This window comes from Andrographis paniculata, unplaced genomic scaffold, assembly GCF_009805555.1.
Source record: "Andrographis paniculata isolate CXL003 unplaced genomic scaffold, ASM980555v1 Contig22END, whole genome shotgun sequence".
Lineage (NCBI taxonomy): Eukaryota > Viridiplantae > Streptophyta > Magnoliopsida > Lamiales > Acanthaceae > Andrographis > Andrographis paniculata.
In genome coordinates this window covers 1,424,422-1,449,929 of record NW_026137513.1, presented here as the reverse complement: position 1 = coordinate 1,449,929, position 25,508 = coordinate 1,424,422, and the positions used below count along the sequence as shown (strand labels likewise).

Below are 25,508 nucleotides of genomic sequence, written 5' to 3'. Positions count from 1 at the left end.
ACAAAAATGGCAACCTGAACAACATGATATATAGAATGACAGATGGAGTATATTATAATTTAAAATTGTATTTATTATATTAGACTGTACAATTACTCATTTAGAAAACCTTAACCTTGTTTTGGAAAGAAAATGAGAAATGGTATTATTTATTTTTAATAATGCATGGTCATCCATCGATCTGCTTCCTTCGTTTGACTTTGATGGCCGCGGAGTTCGAGCCTTATATAATCCCCTCCCCAGTTCAGCCCTTCCATTAACAACACACACACCACAATGGCCGGCGCCGGAGTTACAGAAGATCATCAGCCCCAGGGCAGCACAGCCGCGGCGGAGGAGGAAAACCCTAACGTAATGAGGGATCGGAAAGTGTCGTGGGGGAGGCTCCGGCGCGTGGACTCCCTGAAACAGGAGGCCGGAAACGTGTTGGGCAAGGGCGAGCACCAGTCCTCCCAGCAGGCGAGCTGGTCTAGGACCATGAGCCTGGCCTTCCAGAGCATCGGCGTGATCTACGGCGACATCGGGACCTCTCCTCTGTACGTGTACGCCAGCACCTTCACCGACCAGATTCGCGACAAGGACGACATCCTCGGCGTCCTGTCCCTCATCATCTACACCATCATCCTCGTCCCCATGATCAAGTACGTCTTCCTCGTCCTCTGGGCCAACGACAATGGCGACGGAGGCACATTCGCGCTGTATTCACTCATCTGCCGCTACGCCAAGGTGAGTTTCATCCCCAACGATGAGCCCGAGGACAGACAGCTTTCGAATTACAGACTGGACACTCCGTCGAAGCAGCTGCGAAGAGCTGAGAAGATCAAGGACAAGGTGGAGAGAAGCAAGTCTGCTAAGCTCCTCCTCTTCCTCGCCACCATTCTCGGCACTTCCATGGTCATCGGCGACGGCGTTCTCACTCCCTGCATCTCCGGTCAGATTATATATATATATATATACATACATATTGTCTGAACCGAACCGTAATTAATTGTAGTTCCTGCGCAGTTCTTTCTGCGGTCGGAGGAATCAAGGGTCTCGGAAAAGGTATAATCGCTCGCGCAGAGTTTTGATTTTCGCCTCTGTATTTATATCGTGTCTGAATTGCTGTGGTTACGGCAGATGCTGTTGTGTACATCTCCATTGCCATTTTGGTTGCTCTGTTCTGCGTTCAGCGCTTCGGCACCGATAAGGTGGGCTTCTCGTTCGCTCCGGCTATATGCTTATGGTTTTTGTTTATTTCCGGAATCGGCCTCTACAACTTGTTCAAGCACGACATCCGCGTCCTGCGCGCCTTCAATCCCGTGTACATAGTCGACTACTTCCGGAGAAATGGCAAGGATGGATGGGTGTCGCTAGGCGGCATCGTGCTCTGCATCACCGGAACCGAAGCCATGTTTGCTGATTTAGGACATTTCAATGTTCTTGCTGTCCAAGTAAGTTTAAGATTAAGATTTTAAGATTATACGCCGTCGAATGAAATCTTACATTACATTACATGAATGATGGCGCTCGCAGATAAGTTTCTCCGGGATCGTGTTCCCTTCTCTACTCGCAGCATATATTGGACAAGCCGCGTATCTTACCAAGTTCCCCGAGCATGTTAAAGATACCTTCTACGATTCTATCCCCGGTGAGCTCCTACTTTGGTCATATAATATTGATGTTTGCTCTTGCTTACTCACAATCGAGCTTTTTGTGTGGCGAATAGATCCACTTTATTGGCCTACATTCATCGTGGCTAACGCCGCCGCCATTATAGCAAGTCAAGCGATGATCTCCGGAGCGTTTGCAATCATCTCTCAATCCCTAGCCTTGAGCTGTTTCCCGAGAGTTAAAGTTGTTCACACTTCGACAAAATACGAGGGCCAAGTTTACATCCCCGAAGTTAACTACCTTCTTATGATCGCTTGCGTCGTAGTGACCTACGCTTTCAAGACCACCGACGCAATAGGCCACGCTTACGGTAAGACCGTGTCTTATGCTTACAACTCAAAAAAAAAACAAAAAACATGCGCGATACTAGTAGCTAATTCAAAATCGTCGTCGTGGACAGGTATTGCCGTGGTGGCCGTGATGTTGATCACCACATGTTTGGTCACCCTGATAATGTTGATGATTTGGAAGACGAAACTCCTGTGGATCGTTGTTTTCTTCGCGGTTTTCATGTCGATTGAGCTCGTGTACTTCTCATCGGTGTTGTATAAGTTCACTCAGGGCGGGTACCTCCCGTTGGCGTTGGCTCTGGTGCTGATGATGATGATGGGAATTTGGCATTACGCGCAACAACAACGGTATATATACGAGCTTACAAACAAGGTTTCGAGTTCCTACGTGCAAGAGCTGGTTAACAACCACGACATACAACGGATACCGGGCATCGGGCTACTCTACTCGGAGCTGGTGCAGGGGATCCCGCAGATCTTTCCGCACTTCCTCTCCAACGTCCCGTCTATCCACTCTGTCGTCGTGCTCGTCTCCATAAAGTCGATCCCCATAAGCAAAGTTGCCTTGGACGAGCGCTTCCTCTTCCGCCAAGTCGAGCCTAAGTCCTATCGAGTGTTCCGCTGCGTTGTCAGGTACACATATCATATCATATATAAGTAGTTATGTATGTTGATTTGAAGTTGAACACTAGTAAGCTTCAATATAACAATTGTTGAGTTATTTTAAATATTCGATTTTAGATTTATATTTAGATTTAATTTTATTTATAAATTAAATTACTTAGATTCGAGTTTATAACTGTTATTTTTATTTGCGTATGTATTAAACTTTTTTATTAAACTCAAGTTGGTTTCTGTTATACACTTGAGTTTGAAGGGATACTGAGATATTTTAGATTTTCGATTTTAGATTTTAGTAATTTTATATTTAAATTTGATCTGATTCATAAATTAGATTACTTATATTTGAGTCTATAACAGTTATTTTTAATTGCATGTCTGTATTCAACTTTCTTATCAAACTCAAACTGGTTTCTCTTATACCACTTGAGTTTGAGGGGATGTTGACATATTTTAGATATTCGGTTTTAAATTTAGTAGATTTATATTTAGATTTGATCTTATTAATAAATTAGATTACAGGCTCTTTATTCTCACCATCAATAACACAATTTTATTATTTTCCCCCGAAATTTCTAACAACTAGAAAGAAAATGTTGGAATAGGTACGGATACAAAGATCACATCGAGGAGCCGCAGGAATTCGAGAGGCAGCTGGTGGAGAATCTGAAGAACTTCATCCGCAATGAGAATTTCATACTCGACGGAGCGGCCGATCCGGAGGACCAAAATTCCGACGCCGGCGGCGGCAGAGTTCCGCAGTCGGGGATGCTGAGTAGAAGATCGTCGGCGTCTGCTGTTCACGTGGTGGCGGAGGAGGAGGAGACGCCGCGCGTGTCGTCGGGATCTATACAGGTTCGATCGGCGCAATCGTCGAGCAGGATGACGGGAGAGGAGGAGATTGAAGTGGTGCAGAAGGCGATGGAGAAAGGAGTTTTCTATCTGATCGGAGAAGCGGAGGTGGTGGCCAAGGCGGAGGCGTCGTTGCTGAAGAAGTTTGTGATCAATTATGGGTATCCATTTTTGAGGAAGAATTTCCGGCAGGGCGAGAAAGTGCTGGCCATTCCACAAACCAGGCTGCTCAGAGTCGGAATGACGTATGAAATATGATCCCATATATTTGAAATCACGATATTACTGAAAACCTAAAAGAAATGACAATGTATTATGTGTGTTCATTGGTGACAATATTACTTAAAAAATATTTCGAATGTAATTTCTTTTTGCTCATACTAAAAAAATATATATAAATGAGACACATATGGAAAGTAAGTGATTGAAAAGTTGGGGCTTTGTTTGAGAGCGAGTGATGTAACTTCGGAATGGCTTTTTTGTGCCGATTTGTTTATAAGCAGCATTGTGGCCAGTAATTTTATGTATATATATATGAATAATGGGTTTGATGATATTTTATGATAAAAAATAATATATTTTTATAGATATTGTAATTTATTGTGACACCTTGTCAATGCCCTGAAGAATTAAATATAATATATTTATTTTTATAATAAAAATAAACTAATATAGCTTGGAGTAAAATTTTCTTCTTAAAACATCTATAGATATAATAGTGAATTAAAAGATTATTAAAAATTTTACAACGAAAGCTTAATTTCAACAATAGTAAGATTGTCTGTATTTGAAATTGATAATTTGGATAGTTAAAATATTGATAAACATTCAATCTCGTAAATTTTTAAATAGATTAGTTATAACTATCTGTACGTGCTAAATAATCATCTTTTTCTTACTTATTTGACAATCAGGGTACACTCGTTAACTACGTTTGTAATTGGACTGGAACCTTAGCGATGCAACAAAAAAATGTACTAATCTATCCGCATTCCGAACTAAAAGAATCTAATACAATTTAACAATTACTTACACAAATTTTTTTAAAATTAGTTTTGTGATTTCCTAGAATAGTTGATATATGCTATATTAGATAAATACTTTGTCATATTCTGGGCGATTTTTGGGTGCGAATTGCGTATACATGCTCCTAATGAATGTGTTTAGCGAACCTTAAATGAGTTATTTTGAGCCTTATTTGAGCAAATTCATTATATACATGCTCAATTTTTTCTTGGATTGTGTGAACATATGTTGTATTTGATTACCTAAATTTTGCTTGTTTATGCTTATTAACTCCGCGTTTATTAAGAATTGATGGGATTAAAATTATAAGGCATTAGGATTACACATGTTGGCCTTAATTTCATGCAGTTACCTATATTATTCCCTAGTGAACCAACTTTGAACTTAATGTTATTATCCTATATTTCTTGGTTTATACTTAACCCCAAGCCGATAAATTTTTTTATTGGATTAAGCCAAATGTTTACTTGAACCATGAGAACTTGAGAGATTGTTTTTTGATTAATTACATTAGATTATTTAGAGTTGCATTTATTATATAATATTATTCCAGACTTGTACTTGAAAGTCTTGATATTATGGCACAATTATAGATTCATATATATTTTTGCCAAAAAATATCTCATTATCTAGCCCCTTTGAAATAAAAAATAAAAATAAAAAGAGAAAAAGGAAGAAAATATTCTGAGTCTTAAAAAAAAAAAGACTCGTGAAAAAAAAAAGTATGTTATTGTCTTGCATTGATCATTGTTTGTGCAGTGTTGTTATTTTCTTGTTTATTCATGTATGCGACTTGCGCTTATTGTGATGTGATGAATTGATAGATTAATTCATCGGGTTCCATTAGCCATTGATATCCTCTTTTCTACCCCAATCATGGCCCTATTACAACATCTAATTAAGATCTTTGATTATGAACATTAAATTTTTGATGAATTATGGAGTTGATTTGATTTACTTGCAAGCTTATGGGATACGATAAAGCAGCTTGGACCACAAGGTTGCTGATGTGTATATAGTTGATTACAAGTTTGTTGTACAATATATTCTTTTTTAAAACTTTATGGATTAGCCCTGTATATATATATCTCTCTGATATTCCTCTGTTCTGGATTTCTTTCTTTCTATTTGTTCATCATGGTATCACAGTAGATCTCTACTGCAAATTGAGTTTCCATGGCTGAAACTCAAAACACCTCTCGAGCTATTGTTCCCATGCTCCCTAAAGCCTTGATGCTGCAATCTGGTAATCATCTAAGTTTTTCTTTATCTACAATTCCCCTTAATGGTAACAATTTCATCACATGATCTCGTACGTTTCGGACCTCCCTTATGGCAAGAGGCAAGCTGAGCTTTATCACAGATCAACTGTCCATGCCTTCAATTGATGATCCAACATATGAAGCCTGGATCGAAGCAGATGCAATGGTTATAGCCTGGATTAGAAACTCAATTGCACCAGATCTCCAAGATGCATTTGTATTTGCTCCCACAGCCAAGCAACTCTGGGACAACCTAGCAGAGAAGTATGGCCAGTACAACTCATCTCTCATTTTTCAGTTACGGAAAAGTATCTCTGCCATGACTCAAGGAGGAGACTCAATCTCTACTTACTACACCAAAATGCAGAAACTATGGGATGAATTAACTGCCATTGATCCTCCAGTCAGTTGCTCGTGTGGTAAGTGCATCTGCAATGTCAACAAACTAAATGGTGCACAACTAGACAGAAAACAACTTATACAATTCCTTACTGGCTTGAACAATACTTATGAAATTCTTTGAGGCCAGATTCTTTTAATGGATCCTTTACCAACTATGAGCCGCACCTATGCGTTACTTCTGCAAGTTGAGAAACAGAAGGAGTTACAATTCAAAACTCTAGAATTTGCTAATCAAAATGTAGCTGCGATTGAAGTCAAAAGATCTAATCAGACTAGAATGATGGGAGACAAGAATAAATAAATAATGGACAAAGGGAACGTTATATGTGATTTTTGCAAGCGTAAAGGCCACACAAGAGATACCTGCTTTAAACTCCATGGAGTTTCTTTCTGGTAAAAAGATATGCAAGAGCAGCGGAGAAATATTGTAGGTGTTGTTTCTGAAATCACACACAACAATCTGACGGATAAAAAAGGTAAAGACACTGCAGGAAATTTGGCAGCTCTTGTTCGCACTGAACTGCAGAAGCTTCTTAGGAAGACACCTGATACTCCAGTTGATTTCACCAATCTTGCAATCGAATTTGCAGGTAATATCGCTCCATATTATATTGCATTAGATACTTCTTCTTGGCTATTTGATAGTGGTGCATCCTACCATATATGTGTTAATTCTCCCTGCATCCAATTTCCATCAAGCCTAAGATATTCCTTCCTAACGGAACCTCTTATACAATGACTCATTCTGGAACTGTTGTTTTGTCCCCTCACCTTACCCTACACAATGTATACTATATTCTCTCATTCAAATTCATTCCCTCATTCAAATTCAATCTCATCTCTGTCAGCACATTAGTGAATGCTACTTCCTGCAAGCTCACTTTCACGCCATCTATGTGTCTATTGCAGGACTTGACATCTAGCCAACCTCTTGGAGTTGGACATCGTCTTGGCAACCTCTATATCCTTGGACCAGCAACACCTCATTTGAATAAAAAAGACATGTCTATTCCTGGTATTGCAGCAACCATCTCTGCTTCATCAGAAGCATGGTTGTGGCATCGAAGGATGGGTCATACCTCCCACGAAGTTTTGAAACGTCTTTCTCTACTTGTAATTGATGCTAGCTTTCCTTGTGATGCTTGCCATAAATCTAAGCAGCATAGACTGCCATTTTATAAAAGTGCGTCTGCCTCTAATACCTGTTTTGATCTTTTACATGTCGATTTATGGGGACCATACAAATTTGCATCTTTGACTGGTTGCCATTACTTCCTTACCATTGTTAATAATTCTCTCGTGTAACTTGGACCATTCTACTCACAACCAAACAACAAGTCTACCTTGCCATAGAACACTTTGTCCTCAATATCCAAAAGCAATATGGTGTCACTGTCAAAACTATTCGTTCTGATAATGGTAGTGAGTTTGTGAAAAAACAGTGCACCCACCTATTCCACAAATTTGGCATAAACCATCAGTGATCTTGTCCTTATAGTCCTCAACAAAACGGCAGAGCTGAGATCAAACACAAATATTTGCTTCAAATCACCCAAGCACTCTTATTCCAAGCAAACATGCCAAACCTATTTTGGGGGGAAGCCTTACTCATGGCCACTCATATCTTTAATCGATTACCCTCTGCCATCTTGAGGTGGTGCACACCCTTTGAGAAACTTCATAATCACACTCCCACTCTCTCATATATCCATACATTTGGTTGTTTATGCTACTATGTTGATCTTAGTTCCAGCAGATCCAAAGTTGACTCTAGATCCAAAAGATGTTTGTTCTTGGGATATCAACTTGGCCACAAGGGGTTTAAAGTGTTTGATCTTGATAAGTAAGAGTGCTTTGTTTCCAGAGATGTCCAATTTTATGAAACCATTTTCCTATATTCCAGTTCATCCTCTCCATCACTTTCCCAGCCAGTCTCTGCTTTCCCTCACATCTCTCTTGCCTCAATCACCACCCCTACCCCTGTTCCCCTTTCATTAGATCCTATACACTTTTCATCCTTCACATATGAGTCTAGCCTCCCTTATCCTGTTTCACCATCTTCTCCGACCATTGATACTCTACCTGACATTGCTCTTTTTGATACTGCCACTAATGATACCTCTGCTCCCTCCTTAGAATCCGCTTCAGCTCCCCCACTTTCCAAAGGAGAATCTTTTCACCATCCTCGTCTTCGCCAAAAACCCTCTTGGCATAAGGATTATGTCTTCTCATCCCCCTTAGCACATATATGGAATCATGCATGTAATATCTCATGTCAAGAACCAATGTCTTTTGCACAGACTATGAAGGATTCTATCTGGAAGGCTGCTATTGCTGATGAACTGCATGATCTGGACTCGAATGGCACTTGGGAGCTGACCACTTTGCCTTCTGAAATCACACCAATTGCTAGCAAGTGGATTTTTCGCATTAAGCGCAATTTTGATGGCTCTATTCACAAATATAAAGCTCGCTTGGTTGCCAAGGGATTCCTCCTCCAAATTCTGGGTCGTAATTTCAAGGAATCGTATGCACCTATTGCTAAAGTTGTGATTGTGTGCTTGTTACTTGCCATAGTTGCGTCAAAGAATTAGGCAGTTTATCTACTTGACGTCAACAACGCTTTATTTCATGGCCATATTGAGGAAGATCTATACATGGTTCCTCCAACAGGCAGCAGTATCCCTCCAGGTCAGGTCTGTAAGCTTAAAAATTCTATTTACGGTCTTCGCCAGGCATCCCGCCAATGGTATACAGACATTTCAGACAAGATTCTTCACTTTGGCTTTCAAAAGTCCACTCATGACAACTGTCTCTTCTTTATGGCATCCTTCTCTGACTACACTTCTTTATTAGTCTATGTGGATGATGTCTTAATATGGAATGATCTCTCCACCATTGTTCAAGTTAAAGCCTATCTTGACAAGGAATTCACGATCAAAGACATTGGTTGTGTAGATTTCTTTCTTGGCATTCAGATTGACTCTACCTTCTCTGGTCTTTATATCTCGCAACATAGATTTATTGAGGATATATTGGCTGATGTAGGTCCGAGTGAAGCACTTCCCTGTTCCACTCCTTTCGCCTCTGGTTGTAAGTTCCAACAAGAAGGGACTCTCTTTGACAAGCCTACTTTATATCGTTGTGTAGTTGGGAGGTTATTATACCTCACTATAACTCGGCCCGATATATCCTTTGCTGTTCAGCAACTATCTCAGTTCATGTCCTGTTCGACAGTCTATCACCGGAAGGTTGTTCAATATGTGTTCCACTATCTTCATGGCACCAAACACCTCAAACTTTTCTTCCCCTCCCAATCTAATATTACGCTCACTGCCTTCATGGGTGCAGATTGGGGTTGTTGTTTAGACTCTCGCAAATCTCTCACTAGTTTTGGTATTTTTCTTAGTTAATCTCTAATATCATGGAAGACGAAGAAGCAACCTACCGTCTCCCGTTTATCTGACGAAGCTGAATATCGGACCTTAGCCTCAACTATCTCATAGATTCTATAGAGCACCTATCTTTTACGTGATTTTCAGATTTCCATTCCTCAGCCCATATCTATCCTCAGTGACAACCAGTCCACCACAGAGATAGTGAAGAATCTAGTTCATCATGAACGCACTAAGCACATCGACATAGATTGTCACTTCATCCAACATCACCATGCCAGTGGAGTCATTAATCTTGTCTATGTGCCTTCCTCTCAGCAGCTTGCAGATATGTTTACCAAATCTGTATCTTTCACGGTCATGTGTTTCTTTATTTGCAAGCTTAACTTGCTTCGTGCGGCAGTTCAGCTTGAGGAGGGGGTGATGAGCAGCTTGGACCACAAGGTTGCTGATGTGTATATAGTTGGTTACAAGTTTTTTTGTACAATACATTCTTTTTTTTTTGAAATTTCTGGATCAACCCTGTATATATATATATATATCTCTGATATTCCTTTGTTCTGGATTTCTTTCTTCTCTTTGTTCATCAGATACGTCGTTTACTTCATGAGCATTGAGTGAATATAGCCTAAACACTTGAGGGTGAGAGCTTTACGTTGTATACATTCCACATTTGGTGAGGTTAATTGGTTCTTACATGCTTTGAATTTGACATAGTTGATGACACGGCTGGGTGACTTTTGCGCTAGTGAGTATCTCAATTTTTGGTTTGGATATATGCTTGAGGACAAACATGGAATAGGTGTGGCAAGTTGATATGTGCTATATTAGATAAATATTTTGTTATATTCTGGACGATTTTCAGTGCGAATTGCGTATACATGCTCCTAATAATGTGTTTTTGGGTTGTTTACTAGGCATTGCGGAGTTGGCAATTTTTGGGCATATTTAAGAGAAAAAGCAAAATGCACGAAGGCCTTAGGCGTGATCACACAGCACAATATGGAAAATCTTGAAATTTACAAAAAGACCTTATAGGGTAAATTGACAATATAAAGATATTTTGGTATTTAATTGCAAAGGAGATCTAATTACAAAGAAGATCATGGGATAAAGAATTAAGAAACACGATTTGCAATTGAAAAAGAGGGAGAAAAACATTACCACGTTCTTCACCACGACATCACTTCTGGAGAAGGGAGAAAAAAAGAGCACGACAGAATACAAAGATTTCAGAGAAGCAACGCATACAAGATTTCCGGGCATTTCTTTCTTCATTTTTAAAATTGGTTTGTTGTCGATTTCCAAAATGAAGTCTTGATGAAATTCTTATTTCGCTTTGTGTTTTCGGTTTTAATGGATGGTGAATAATGTATTTTCTAGCTTATGTATGAATTAAAGTTTAGAATATGAATTTGTGAGACTTGGTTTTGATTTTAATTTGATGTTTATTGGTATTTGATATTTTTAAAATCTCTGCTTTGTTGGATTAGAAATCTTAAATTGCTATTTGTGGCCACGTATTAGTTTGAGATTTCATAGCTATATTGAAGATTGACACTTGTAATTGTGTAATCTTTCAATTGGAGTAGCAACCTAGAGGAAGAATACTCTAATGATGAATTAAAATCAATTTTGAACAAATCATCGTAGGAATTTTGTTAAATTGATTATAATTATTCTCTAGAGTATTTTCTCTCTAGGTTGGTACACAAATTGGAAGATTACACAATTACGGATGCCAATCTTCAATATAGTTATAAAATCTCAAATCAATACGTGTACAATAATCAATTTATGATTTTTAAACTCGTAAATTAGAAAAATTAAAAATACCTAACATCGATGAACACCAAATTCAACCAAAACCAAGTCTCACAAGTTCAATCTCAAATATCAATTGACACCTACGCTAGAAATGAAATTATTCGCAATCCATAGAAATTGAAAATATAAAACAAATCAAAGTATGTCTTCTATTGTTTATCTTTATTGTTACTTAAACCAAATTAAAATGCAACTACAGATGAACAATATTAGTTTAACAATTAATCTTTAATTTAATTTAAATATCTAACCATAATGCCCAATTAAATTAAAAAATTATAAATTAAAATATGAAATATGAAATCACATAATACGTGGGTTCTTTTGTAAAAAAAAAATTCAGACATTTCTTTTAAAAAATTAATATATTACACATATTTATTTATTCTATATCACATACACAATTTTCTATACCTCACATGAAAAAAAATCTCTTCAAACCAAAACACAACAAGCAAACCATATAAAACAATGAAACATTATAGAATCAAACAAAGTCGAATATCTCAAACCAATACCAATTTATTTTTCGACATGGTGGAACTTCTTGGTGAAAGTAATTTGCGAGTACGCAATTGCATGTATGTGCAAGACTCGTTGGAATTCCACTGGACGTGCCAAACTAATCTCCTCAATAACGTATTCGGACTTGTTTCTCAGCGAAAAATTAGAACACAACAGATCCAAGATGGAAGCTATCACGATAAACAACTTTGGAATACGATAAAAACAAATAAAAACTAGATTGAACAGATGGAATATTAAATAAATCTGAAACTTGGATTTAGTTTGAACTGAAAATTAAGAGGCTGAATTGCATGAAGAAAAAATTGTAATTAAAGCAAAACAGTAGCGAAAAAAAAAAAAGAAAATAAAAGAAAAACAGAGAAAAACAAATTGAAAGAAACTGAAATTTGGTTTAGTGGTTCTGGACGCTCTCCTCTTCTCTCTCCTTCATTTTATTTTTTTTTATACACTTTTATCCCACTTTTTTTAACCTCTCAACTTTCATTATTCCATTACTTGATATGATAAATAACTTTTTTTCATTTTCTTCGTTCATCCACTTGCAAACATGATTAATATTCTATATCACTCGAGTTGGGCTTGCATATGGGGCTCCTCTAATTCTGCTTTGGGCCACTACTTATTTTTTCATCTTTTGGGCTTTCAATCAAATATTGTTTGGTGTATAACATATATCTCAACAAAAATATTTGGACAAGACTTTGAAGCCCAATATTTTTGTATGAAATTATGGAGGTACCTTGGCTCAAGTTTCCTATGGCATTTGCATTATGGTAGCTTTTTCCTGTTATTGGCGGCTAATAAAAGCTAGTTATTGCATTTTGCATAACTCTTCGAGTCTTGGCGGATGCATGGATCTAGTTATTCTATTTTTGCATAGCTTCTCTTTGATCTTTGGCAGCAACTCCATCCCGATACTCATTCTTTTCTGATATCAACAAAAAACTGATCCGGGTTATCCTAAGATCATATTTATCCCTATATAGCTCTCTCTAAGTCTCAATCATTGGCTAGAATGTCGAGATTACCCTCCGAAGTTCCATCATTATCAAGGACTCTGATGATGGGTTTGTCTTCCGGAATATAAACTGCCAGGTCCTCCAAAGTGGGTCGTTGTGTTGGGACAATTTTGTTGTCTAGAACTACCCATTTTGTCCTCCACTTCTGACGCGTTTGGAGCTGGTGCCACAAATTTTTTTTGTCCAGTGTATTTATGCCTATGTTTGCCTAAGTGTGTCCTATTGGAGCTACCAATCTTGTTGTTCCAATTTCTCCCAATCGAACCTGGTTGTCTGATGTTGATGTTGTTTCCTCCACCTTTGCATTCTAATGAGAGGCTTGGTCTTCTTTGGCCTCCGATTGCTGGTCCAATTTCCATCCTCAGAGGGTTGTTTGACGCTATATAAAATGAGAAGTGATAACTACTTGGTCTACCAAAGTCATCTGTCATATCCTTCCGTCCTTCTTGAAATTAACATCTGACATTGTGTTATTGCAAGAGAGGTGATCCCACACCGAACTCTTACATGGGGGTTTGATGGACTTTCCGAGTCTCTCGAACACTCCTTTTGTATGAATAGAATTCATGGATTTAACTCCAGAGCTGTTAGATTGTCTACTGGATCTGATAAGGTGGACTCCAACATCGTTAAACATCATGGGAGAAGGCTTTCATCTATGGTTTCTCAGCCATCCGAAGACATCCCTCCTTGATGGCTTTTTGAACTGTGTTTCTGAAGGTGATACAACTGTCCACTTGGTGCTCATAAAGGCTGTGCCACTTGTAGTAAGTTTTTATGCTCAACATCTCACCGCAAAACATCTTGTGGCCATCTTTCAGCCGGAGTTGATTATCCTTTAAATGATCATCAGATATTTGCTCTATTTTTTTCAATATCGAATGCGTATTGCACTTTCGAGTACGCCTATTCACATCGAGGCGGTTTCGGAGCTAGGAAAGTGTATGCTTTGCCTTGCGTTATCTTAGCCATAAACGTATCATCTAGGTCCTCCTCCTTACTGTTGCCGTCTTTGAGGAGTTGTTCCGCCTTGACAGCCTTAGAAGTGAGCTGCTGAAACTTCTGATATTCTCGAAGGGCTAATTTCTTCTGGAGCTAGTGATTTATATTGTCGATTGCCATGTTCACCACTTGGCAGCGACCCTCGGCTCTCTAAAAGATTTTGAAGAATTTTTCCACTGATTCTTTGTTTTTCTGGAGTAAATTGGTAAGGTCATGCCCTTCATGCGTCGGGAGATCCCTGTGCCGCTACCATGCTCTCTTTGGTATGAAATTTGGTAAGAGGCATGTGAGGAGTTACTCAATTGAACAATGAGTTTGTATACCATTGTGATGAAAACAGAGCATCTCTTGAGTTTTTTGCAACTCTGGAGATTGGAGGTGGCTCTAGAGGGGCTTTCCCAGATTCTTCCACCTTTGTGGCTTCGGGCAAGGAGGTTTCATGTCCGATATCCTTGCCTAATATGGTCACGTGATTATATCAGAGTGGGGTGGATGACGAATCCGCCGTGGCTTCTTGTGACATCCTCACGGGAAGTCGAATCCAAGATGTTTGGGGCTAATGATTGTCGAGTTCCCTTTACGAGCTTCCTCTTCCTTCATCCACGTGATCTTATTGTGAATGGTGGGCTTCAGGATGTTTGCAAGATATCGGAAAAGTTGCAATGCCGATTCATGGAGTGATGCTTGAATCTATCTCCGGATTTGGTCATGAAGGACACTCGTCTACAACGTGACCAACCTATATTCTTGTTCGGACGTTGTGGATAACTCGCTGCGCTCAGCTCTTCAGCAGCAGGTTACCCTGATGTTTCTCCGACGATCCCTTTATTTTTTAACATGGTGGAACTTCTTGGTGAAAGTAATTTGTCATTAATCAATTGCATGTATGCGCAAGAGTTACAAATATGTTGTCGTTAAACATTGACGTTGATGGCCAACTCCGTTTAGGCCTGTTGGTATCAATACAAAAAGGATTTCCCAAGCTCCTCAAGAAAGTATCCGGGCTTGACTCGTGGTGAAAAATCATAATGCAACAAATCCAAGATGGAAGCTATTACAATAAACAACTTTGGAACCGAACTAACATGATAAAAACAAATAAAAATTAGATTGAACAGATGGAATATTATGTAAAACAACTCTGAAACTTGATTTAATTTGAATTGAAAATTAGGAGGCTGAATTGTAGGAACAACAATATGAAATTAAAGCAATGTTGTCAAGAAAAGCAAAAATAAAAAAAAAAAAAAAAAAAAACAAAGAAAAAATAATGAAAGAAGCTGGAATTTGGTGTGTTCTTCTGGACGTTCTCCTCTTCTCTTTCCTTTATCTTTATTTATATATTTGTGTTTCATTTTTTTCTTAACTTCTCACTTCTCTGTTCTTCCATTACTTGATATGGTTACCAATTTCTTTCTACATTCTTTATTCATCCACTTGCAAAGGTGATCAATATTCAGTTGTTGACTACATCACTCGAACTAGGCTTGCATTATTGGGCTACCCTTGTCCTGTGTTGGGCCACTACTCATCTTCCATATTAAAACCTTCAATCAAATATTTTCAGTGTAAAAAAATACGATTATTTCAAATAGAAAAAAAATGTATATGTTTTGCTAAAATGCCCCCATCTTAAATATTTTATATATGTTGTTCTTTTCTTTTTTTTTTTAATTTTTCTTTCCCTTCGTTTTTTTTTTCTTTTTTCTTTTTTTTTTTTCATCTTGATGATGTCCCTTTATTTTTTTTCTTTCTTCATCTTGATGATGGCACGCCATTGTATTAAGAGAAATAAAAAAATAACAATATCGTATCGATAGAAGTACATCGGTATCTTGCACCCCAGAAATCGAATGCAGATTCCGTCACTGTTTGTGATAATGATGTTATTTACATGTATCTTAATTTAATTTAATTGTGATAGTATATTCTTTTAATTTAATTGAAGTTAATTTGTAGTATTAATAATATAATTTTAACAAAATATTTTGTTAAGATATTTTTTTTCTAAAGCTCCTAAATGTTTCAATTCAATTATTGAAAATATTTAGAGCAAAAGATATGAATGAAAATGATAATGTAAAGAACAAAAGAGTACAATCATGAGTTAATATTTAAGATGATGATATTATTCCATATTTTATTAACGACAATTCATTTTATGAATAGAGTCCTCTATTCGGTAGTGATCAAAGTAGTTTGTTTTTATATAAGTGTACTAAAATCCTCTCTTATTTTTTATTTGTATAAGAACTTTTGTTTGTCATTTCTTTTGTAAATTTCTATCTTTTTTTAATAAATATTTAGTCTTTTTTTTTTAAAAAAAAAAATATTTTAATTACTTTATTTTTTAGTTTTAAATTAAATTTTTTATACTATTTCTTTTAAGCCTCCAAGTCCTTCAACGGAATAATTTTGGTTCCGCCACTGGTAACATCTAAGTGCGCGAGACCATTGTTGATCTGCTTAGTTGTGAGCTGGATATAACACCGATTAAAAAAATATATATAAAAATAGTAAAGATATTAGTAAAACAATGTAAGTAATAATTAATTAGACATATGGGTTTGTCTATCGGGATCCTAGAAACGTTCGCTGAAGCTTCGTTGTAAATTCATCAAGTACCAATAGAGTAAAGAATCAAGCTTAAGTGAGCAAGTGTGGTCACACCCATTCCTCCAAATCGCATAGCAATTATTAATATATTATTCGCTGATACACTATCATCATTGCACTCATTTCCTCTTAGGTGATCTAACCACTTAGGAATGTACTGTTCAGACATAAACACCTTGTTCCATCATTCTCGTTATACATATATTTTATCATTTCTTTAATTAAATTTAATTTTCAATCTATTATTTTGGCTCTTTCGATTGCATTAACTCATTGCACTTATTCTAATTAAATATAGAATATATACATATTTTCTGAATTCGACCTGACACTTACCTGTTAAAGATATTTTTTTATGTTAATGAATTTTTCGGAATTACTATACAAACACACATAACATTATTTTTATTTTATAAATTTATCATTTACTTTTTTTATCTAAAAATATTTAAAATCGCTAGAAAACTCAGTTGATTAATCAATTTAGAAAATATGCACGGTTCTTCACTTGAATTTTGGTTTACTCAATTTTGTTTATTTTAAGATTTAAAAAAAAAATACATTTATTATATATTAATATCAAGATTCTTTATAAAAATATATTGTATTATTCTTTCATACTAACATCACATATAATTTATTTTTTAAACAAAAAATAAAAGTAGATAAATCATTAAAATACACCCATAATTTTTTGTATTTTCTTCCTATTTTTCTATTTATTAATTTAGAATATATTTATCCATTTATTTTTCATTGATACATTATCACTTAATTTACTAAAAAGTAAAATTTATAAACACCATTATACACAAAACAAAACACTCTTATTTTTCTTTAACATTATTAAATTTAATATCACAATTCTATAAAATTGTTATATCTAAAAAATTATTTTTAGTTAAAATACAAAACAATAATATTTTATTGAATGTGACTATTTAATTGAATAGAAATAATTAATTTAGGGTGTTTTTACTTTCTTATACTTAGATTAAACATGAAAATTATGTCAATATATAATTAATTTTTTTTTATGAGTAAATAAAATATATTATTATTTAGATTATGTGAATATATATATATGTATATTGATTTTTTTGGTAATATTCATTGCTAATTTGTATTATTAAAAAATGTTGAGTGAAAATTTTTCAAATAAAAAATAAATGTGTTTATTTTGTGTTTTGGTTTGAAATAATTTTTTTTTTGTGTGTGTAAAGTATAAAAAATTGTGCAAATAAAATGAAAACAACTAGTGTGTAGTATATTATCTTTAGGGAAAATGTGTAGAAATTTTTTTACAAAATAAACAAATCCATTGTTTCTAGTTCCTTCTATTTATTTTAAAGGAAAAATGAAGGATAAAAATCAAATTTTATTTTAAAACGGTTATCTATGCATTTTTTTTTTTTGTTTTGATACATTTTAATTATTTAAAAAGAATTAATTTTTACATAAAGCATTATATTCAACTATTATTTCAATAAAAAACAACAACAATCAAATGACAATTTGTAAGTTCAATTAAGTAATGGGCCCGGGCCGATCCAGCCCGATGTAATTGGGCCGTAGAAGATGATTCTAGAATCTGCGGAATGAAATGAAATGCGTGTTGACGTGGTGGGCACGGGTTCTCCTTCTTTCATCCCCTCCTGCAATCTCCCAAGCGATCTCAAATTCCGGCGAAACCCTAATTCCCAAATGAAGAGGGCTTCCGACGATGTTCTCGACAAGATCGACGGTCCTAAGAAGCCAGTATTCCTCACCAAGGAGGAGCGTCAGAAGCTCGCTCTCCAACGCCGCCAGGAAGAAGTAGACCAGCAGAGGCGCCGCGCCGAGCTTCTTCTCCAAGCCAACAACGGCGGCCATGATTCCAAGCCTGCATCCTCGGCCGACAGAGATCGCGACCGCGACAGAGATCGAGAGAGAGACCGCGACCGCGACCGTGACCGCGACCGCGACAGTGACCGTCGGAACCGAGAAAGGGAGCGCGAGCGGGAAAGAGAACGCGAACGGGAACGCGAGCGCGAGCGCGATTCGGAGCGTCGGAACCGTGAGAAAGAGCGCGATGATGAGCAGAAGGCACGGGAGCGTGCTCGTCTGGAGAAATTAGCAGAGAGGGAGCGTGAAATTGAACTGGCTGCCATAAAGGAACAGTACTTAGGTTCGAAAAAACCTAAGAAAAGGGTAATTAAGCCTAGTGAGAAGTTCCGATTCTCGTTCGATTGGGAGAACACGGAGGACACCTCTCGGGACATGAATTCCCTCTACCAAAACCCTCACGAAGCTCGACCTCTCTTCGGCCGTGGCTTCCGCGCCGGGATGGACCGGAGGGAGCAGAAAAAGCTTGCAGCGAAGAACGAGAAGGAGCTGAGGGACGAGATTCGCAAGAAGGAAGGCGTTGAGGAGACTCGTGAGGAAGCTGCTGCTCAGAAGAAGAAGGAACTGGCTGCAGATTTGTATGATACCTTTGATATGAGGGTGGATCGCCATTGGTCTGATAAGAAGCTTGAGGAGATGACCGAGAGAGACTGGAGAATTTTCCGGGAAGATTTCAACATTTCCTACAAGGGTTCGAGGATTCCTCGGCCTATGAGGGGCTGGACGGAGAGCAAGTTGAGTCCGGAGTTGCTGAAAGCGGTGGAAAGGGCAGGATACAAGACTCCATCTCCCATTCAAATGGCTGCCATTCCGCTTGGCCTGCAGCAGCGTGATGTGATCGGCATTGCTGAGACAGGTTCAGGGAAGACGGCTGCTTTTGTTCTGCCTATGTTGACGTATATCACTAGACTTCCACCCATCAGCGAGGAGAATGAAGCGGAGGGACCTTATGCTGTTGTGATGGCGCCGACGAGAGAATTGGCTCAGCAGATTGAGGACGAGACTGTAAAATTTGCACATTATTTGGGGATAAAAGTGGTTTCGATTGTGGGTGGTCAATCGATAGAGGAGCAGGGGTTTAGGATTAGGCAGGGATGTGAGGTTGTGATAGCCACTCCCGGACGTCTTCTTGATTGTTTGGAAAGGCGGTATGCAGTTCTGAACCAGTGCAATTATGTTGTTCTTGATGAGGCTGATCGTATGATTGACATGGGTTTTGAACCGCAAGTAGTAGGCGTATTGGATGCCATGCCTTCGAGTAACTTGAAACCCGAGAACGAAGACGAAGAGCTTGATGAGAAAAGGATTTACCGAACCACTTATATGTTCAGCGCTACGATGCCGCCTGCGGTAGAGCGGCTCGCTCGCAAGTACTTGAGAAATCCTGTTGTAGTCAACATTGGTACCGCTGGGAAGGCGACTGACCTCATCACCCAACATGTCATGATGATGAAGGAGAACGACAAGATGGACAGATTGAAAAGATTGCTTGATGATCTTGGAGATAAGACGGCCATCGTGTTTGTGAACACAAAGAAGGTTGCGGACAACGTTGCTAAAACATTGGACAAGGAGGGATATCGGGTGACCACATTGCATGGTGGCAAGTCCCAAGAACAGAGAGAAATAAGCCTCGAAGGATTTAGGACCAAAAGATATAATGTTTTGGTTGCTACTGATGTAGCTGGACGTGGTATCGATATACCGGATGTGGCCCATGTCATAAACTATGATATGCCCGGAAATATTGAAGCTTACACTCACCGTATTGGAAGAACAGGTCGTGCTGGGAAGACTGGTGTGGCAACGACATTCCTGACTCTGCATGATACAGAAGTTTTCTATGATCTGAAGCAAATGCTTCTTCAAAGCAACAGCCCTGTTCCTCCTGAGCTTGCGAGGCACGAGGCGTCTAAGTTTAAGCCGGGGTCGATTCCTGATAGACCACCCAGGCGTAACGACACAGTGTTTGCTCATTGACGGACAAGCATCCTATCCTATGGCATGGCAGGTATAGGAAGGGAGTGTTATGTATAATCAATCAGTTGATGCCTTTTGAGCTTGCATCAATGAGTTTATGAATGATTTCTAACTCGACCTGAATACCATCAAGATGTTTTAACTATCATTAATTATATGTTTTCGAGTTTATGATTAAATTAGTCTCTCTCTCTCTCTTTTGTTTTGTGTTTGTGTTTTGTTCTACACAAAGACTAGACTAGACTAGACTTCCGAGGAGGCTAAGTAAGTAGTAAGTTTGAAGTTTGAAGTTTGGATGGGATTCAATGCGGTTAGTTAGTTGTAGTTGTACTTAGTCTTCCTCAATGTGTGTTTTTCTTATTTTAAGAAAGCCTCTCCTCTCCTCTCCTCTCCTCTGCTTGGTGGTTTAAGAATTAGCAAGATTTTGATATGTTGCTGCTGGTGTTTGTGGTTTATGTGTAGTAGTGTATTGGATTTAAAATATGGAATTATACATTGGCTTATGGGATTGATGTCTATTTGTTACTTTTATGGCTGATTAGGGGATTGATGTCTATTTGTTACTTTTATGGCTGATTAGGGGATATTGATTATTAGAGTGATATAATCTGATGTTATATATAACACTTTCCTGAAGCGGGGCTGCTCCGGTGCCGGTCAAATTTGATAAAAACTTCTCTTTCAACATGTTTAAATTAATAATTTTTGAATTATATTTTTTTTCGTTATTATAGTCTTTTTTTTCTTTCTAAGTTAACTTATATCCTGAATTAGCGTATTAGTTTTAGTAATTGTGATATCATTATTCAATACAAATATCTTTATTTTATTATATTTTTATCATTATATTATCATTTTCATATTAAAAAAATTATACTATTTTTATCTATTAGTTATAATTAAAATATTGCTATTTTTAAAAATTTTATGCGAAAAGTAATTAATTATATATATTAACACAGGACAAAAATGATTTTTACAATTTTCAAGAAAATACTACTTCATCCATCAAGTGACAAATAAATATTTTAATCCGGACACAAAGTACATATTTCCTTATATAGTAATTATAGTTTATGCTCACGCCTGTATCAATACAAATTTACATCACCTACATAAATTTTATACATTATTTAACTTAATACACAAAAATTACACATTAATTAAATCATTAATCATTTACAAATAAATTTACACACAAAATTAAATCAAATTACACACAAAATTAAACTCAAATAAAACGAACTCACCCAATTTTTTTCTCGATTCATCTTCTCTCTTTTCGACACTCCTAGGGTTTTTCTTCTTAGGGTGTGTTTGTTTGAAGGATTTTGAAGGATTTCTACTATTCATCCAATTTTTTCCCCCCAAAAACATCACATCAAACACCCATTTTTCATTTTTTATATTATACTAAAAATCAATTTTACATTCAAAACATCACATCAAACCCTATTTATATCACATCATATAACTATTCAAATTCAAAATTTTTACTATTCAAATCCCAATCCAAAATCCAAACCCCCAAACAAACACACCCTTATTAGATCTCTTCATTGTTTGTTCTTCCTTCACCGTCGAGTCTCAATGGCCAATAACGGTGTCAATGTGCTGGAGCTAAGCACGGTGGTGAAATTCTTAGTATTGTTATGCCCTTTACAGCTCCGGATTTGTGTTTGGAAGTTACCTATCATTGTCTGATTCAGATCTTTATAGATCCATTGTTTCGGAGATCTCTATGACCTTCGAGGGTGAGTTTGTGCCTGATTTAGATGATATAGGTTTTGATCTTTACAAATCCATGGTTCCGAAGACTTTCGAGACCTTCAACGGTAAGTTCGCCTAACTCTGGTGATTTCAAAAGCGAACCTATTTTTTTCTTATATTTTTATCTATGATTAACTTTTTGTAAACCATTTCTTTTTATAGCTTCGTATTTACTATTGTCTGAGGTGCCGGAATCTCCTAATATTTTTTACGGGATGGTTGTGCCGGATTCAGATGATGAGTATATCTCTGTTGCTCCGGTGGGCATAAGCCCTAAAAGGGATGGTGGAGACTCTCTTTCCGGAGGTAACTCTGTTGTTGTCCGTGAAGTGGTCCTTGAGTTCTTGAGGATTTATTGTCCTATTGCCATGCCATTGCCTGAGTTTTCTAAAGTATACATTATGTTGCTTTATTTTATTAGAATTTTACGGGGCAATTTGCATTTTGCGGGTTAAAATAAGAAATTTCTAAGCAGTTTTTGCTATGTAATCTAGGTTTTTTTCTTTTTTATGTTTGTGTAATGCATATGTGCATTAAAATTGATACACACATAACTCACTCGATGATGATTATAATTCTAGAGTGCGCTGTTACTTCTTTTAGTGTGTGAGTAATGCATATTGTTCATGGAGGCTTACTAAATAAGTAACGCAATCGCATGTGCATTCAAACATTTGCACACTCTGCCCCTACTCGATGAAGATTATTATCGAAGAGAGTAGTTTAAATATATTTTTGAGAGTGAGTTGACAACACTCTATGATGACAAACATTGGTTTTGCATACTTATATATTGTCCATCAAACAAAAAATACATTATGTGATACAAATCATGGTGGTTGAAACACCAAACTTATGTTGAATCCGACACTGTTTGCTGCTAGCCTGAAATCGGGATCATCGTTGTTGATGTGAGGATTTCCGTTATCTTGTTGAATGGTAATGTTCTTATCCCTATCGATAGACCATTTTTCCTTTATTGTTGGGATCACCTATAATAACATCATCGATGAGGATTATTTTTGTAATTCTTATATAGGAGACTTATACAGGTGATCATTAACCGATGATGATATGTTTCTGAGGGCTAAGGAAGTTGAGTCACATTAATACTAGGTGCAGTAACATATCTTATTTATTAGAAGCTCTTTGGTGACTTTCTTAGTGATGGATCCGGTGCTAGGTTGTAACTGTAAGTCTCCTTTGTGAGATTGAACCATTTCTCATCTATACACAATTTGTGACATGTTTCTAAACTTGGCTACTTTCAAGTCATTATTAATCTCCAATTATTTGAGGCTAAACTCTAACATCTTTATCTTGTTCTTCTCACTTAAAGAAGGTTTGATAGCATTGGTGTGTGGCCTGATCAGTCCCGCCTTTGCCCAGTACCCGACGGTACTCTTACTTATATGCATTTCTTTTGCTATGTTTCTATAAGTCCCTCTTTTGTGTACGAGAATGTTTTGCAAAGTGGTTTTATCAAATGACTTCTTTTTAACATGACATTGGACTCTTTTCTTACTACACAAAGAAGTAGTCTGACCTGATCGCAATTGTTCTTGAGCTTTCATTGTAGATGTAAATTGTATTTTTATTAGAGGGAGAAAAATGATGTGACTTGGTTATGATTGTCTTAGATTTTTGGAGGAAAATTTAATCTGATATGTATTCTTGTTGTTTCATGCAGAGTTTTACAATTACTTGCAAAATTTTTTAATTTCAGTTATTCTATTTTATGTTTAAGTATTACAAATTTCATCCTCCCAACCCACTGATTAATCGCGATGCCTATTGATTTTTACGTTATCGTAATTAATAACAATGTTTACAGATTTCTCCTTCTCACTGCAAACTGTTTTTGGTGGTTGATTTCGGGTGATTTTCTTTTCAACCACTGACTTTGTAATGGATCACTTACGAAATGTAGTTACAGTTTGGTTTGTGGTTTAATTTGTTTGTAATTTAAAAATTTTATTTGTAGCGGTTTAATGTCACGGAATTATTTCGCAAAACCAATGTATAATTAAAGTGTCTATTTTTAATTTTTGTATATTGCATGTGTTTAATAAATAGTTTATTTTAATGGTTGATATAGAGCTTTAATTATGTTCTACAATTTATTTAGTGGATGAAGAAAGAGAAATTAATACACAAGGATAAATATGTCAGTATATAAAAAACTATCATCAACTATTATTAAAGTACAATATTTCTTAATACCCATGCTAAAAGCAAATATTTACTTCTTACTTGCACAGTTATGTGATTGATGTTTTGAGCTTTAAAATACTTGAGTTTAATTTTGTGGGTGTGTTTGTTTGGAGTTTAAATTTTGAGTTGAGATTTGAATTGTAAAAATTTAAATTTAAATAATGTATAATGTGATATAAATAATTATTGATATAATTTTTTTAATATAATTTTTTTAACTGTAATTTAAAAAATGAATAACAAATATTTGATTTGATATTTTTTGAAAAATTTGTATGAATAGATTAAAAAATATTACTTCATACTCAAAGTATTTTTTTTTATCATTTTGTTTTCAAAGCATCATTTTTCTATTGTAATAAAAGTAATCATATATTAATACTAAAAATACCCTTTTAACTTTTACCTAAATGACAAGAATACCATTACACATACAATTATTTTATACATAAAAAGTCAAAGGGCAAAAATATCAAATTTTTTTACATAATTCCATTAATTAATAAAAAAAAAATATTATTTTTTTAGTCTATTATAAAATTCTAAATGGCTCATTTGAAGTTAGAGCTGTAAAACAAACAAACAGTTTGCGAATTTAGTTTGATTCGGCTCGTTTGAGCTTGTTAAGTTAAATGAGCCGAATACAAACATAAATTTTAGCTGGTTATGTTTACAAACGAGCTCGATCTTGTTTACAAACGTATTTATTAAAAAATTCAATTAGTAATTGTATATCTAATCGTGAATATAATTTTATAAATACAATATATTTAATTTATTATTTTAAAAAAATATAAATATAATTAAAAATTCTCTTAACGAGCCAAACACGGATAAGAAAAATTGCTAAACAAGCTGAACTCAAACAAAAATTTCAATTTGTATCTCTTAATAAACGAACATGAGCCGAGCTCAAGCCTTTAACGAGCCGAACTCAAATATGACAAGCTCAGCTCAGTTTGGCTCATTTACAACTCTATTCGAAGGAGGGAGTAATATTTATTGGTTAATGAAAGTATTTTATTGGTTAGTGAAAGTATACAAAATTATTTTAATGTTTTTTCATATGTATTTTATGTATATTATCTTTTGATAACATGGGAACGTACCGCCGCTATTCGTTGAGTGCGCTTTGGTAAATGAATTGTATGTAGAGTGGTATATTTA

At 36.2% G+C, this 25,508-nt stretch overlaps 3 protein-coding genes across 3 annotated transcripts; all 3 read left to right on the top strand.

The window, feature by feature from the left end:
• The first annotated feature begins 273 nt into the window (after positions 1-273).
• On the top strand, positions 274-3,913 carry LOC127245558 (potassium transporter 5). Its single transcript, XM_051266531.1, has 7 exons — positions 274-931; positions 1,006-1,044; positions 1,120-1,433; positions 1,516-1,630; positions 1,709-1,963; positions 2,054-2,576; positions 3,170-3,913. Exons 1-7 carry the CDS (start codon positions 277-279, stop codon positions 3,672-3,674), a joined length of 2,406 nt encoding a protein of 801 aa, XP_051122488.1. The 5' UTR covers positions 274-276; the 3' UTR covers positions 3,675-3,913.
• A 14,209-nt stretch (positions 3,914-18,122) lies between these two features.
• Positions 18,123-20,875, top strand: LOC127245440 (DEAD-box ATP-dependent RNA helicase 21). The gene has a single exon (XM_051266320.1). It carries the CDS (start codon positions 18,198-18,200, stop codon positions 20,355-20,357), a length of 2,160 nt encoding a protein of 719 aa, XP_051122277.1. The 5' UTR covers positions 18,123-18,197; the 3' UTR covers positions 20,358-20,875.
• Positions 20,876-22,061: 1,186 nt separating this feature from the next.
• LOC127245701 (uncharacterized) lies at positions 22,062-24,009 on the top strand. The gene is made up of 3 exons (XM_051266716.1): positions 22,062-22,192; positions 22,290-22,519; positions 23,962-24,009. Exons 1-3 carry the CDS (start codon positions 22,099-22,101, stop codon positions 24,007-24,009), a joined length of 372 nt encoding a protein of 123 aa, XP_051122673.1. The 5' UTR covers positions 22,062-22,098.
• Positions 24,010-25,508: the final 1,499 nt, after the last annotated feature.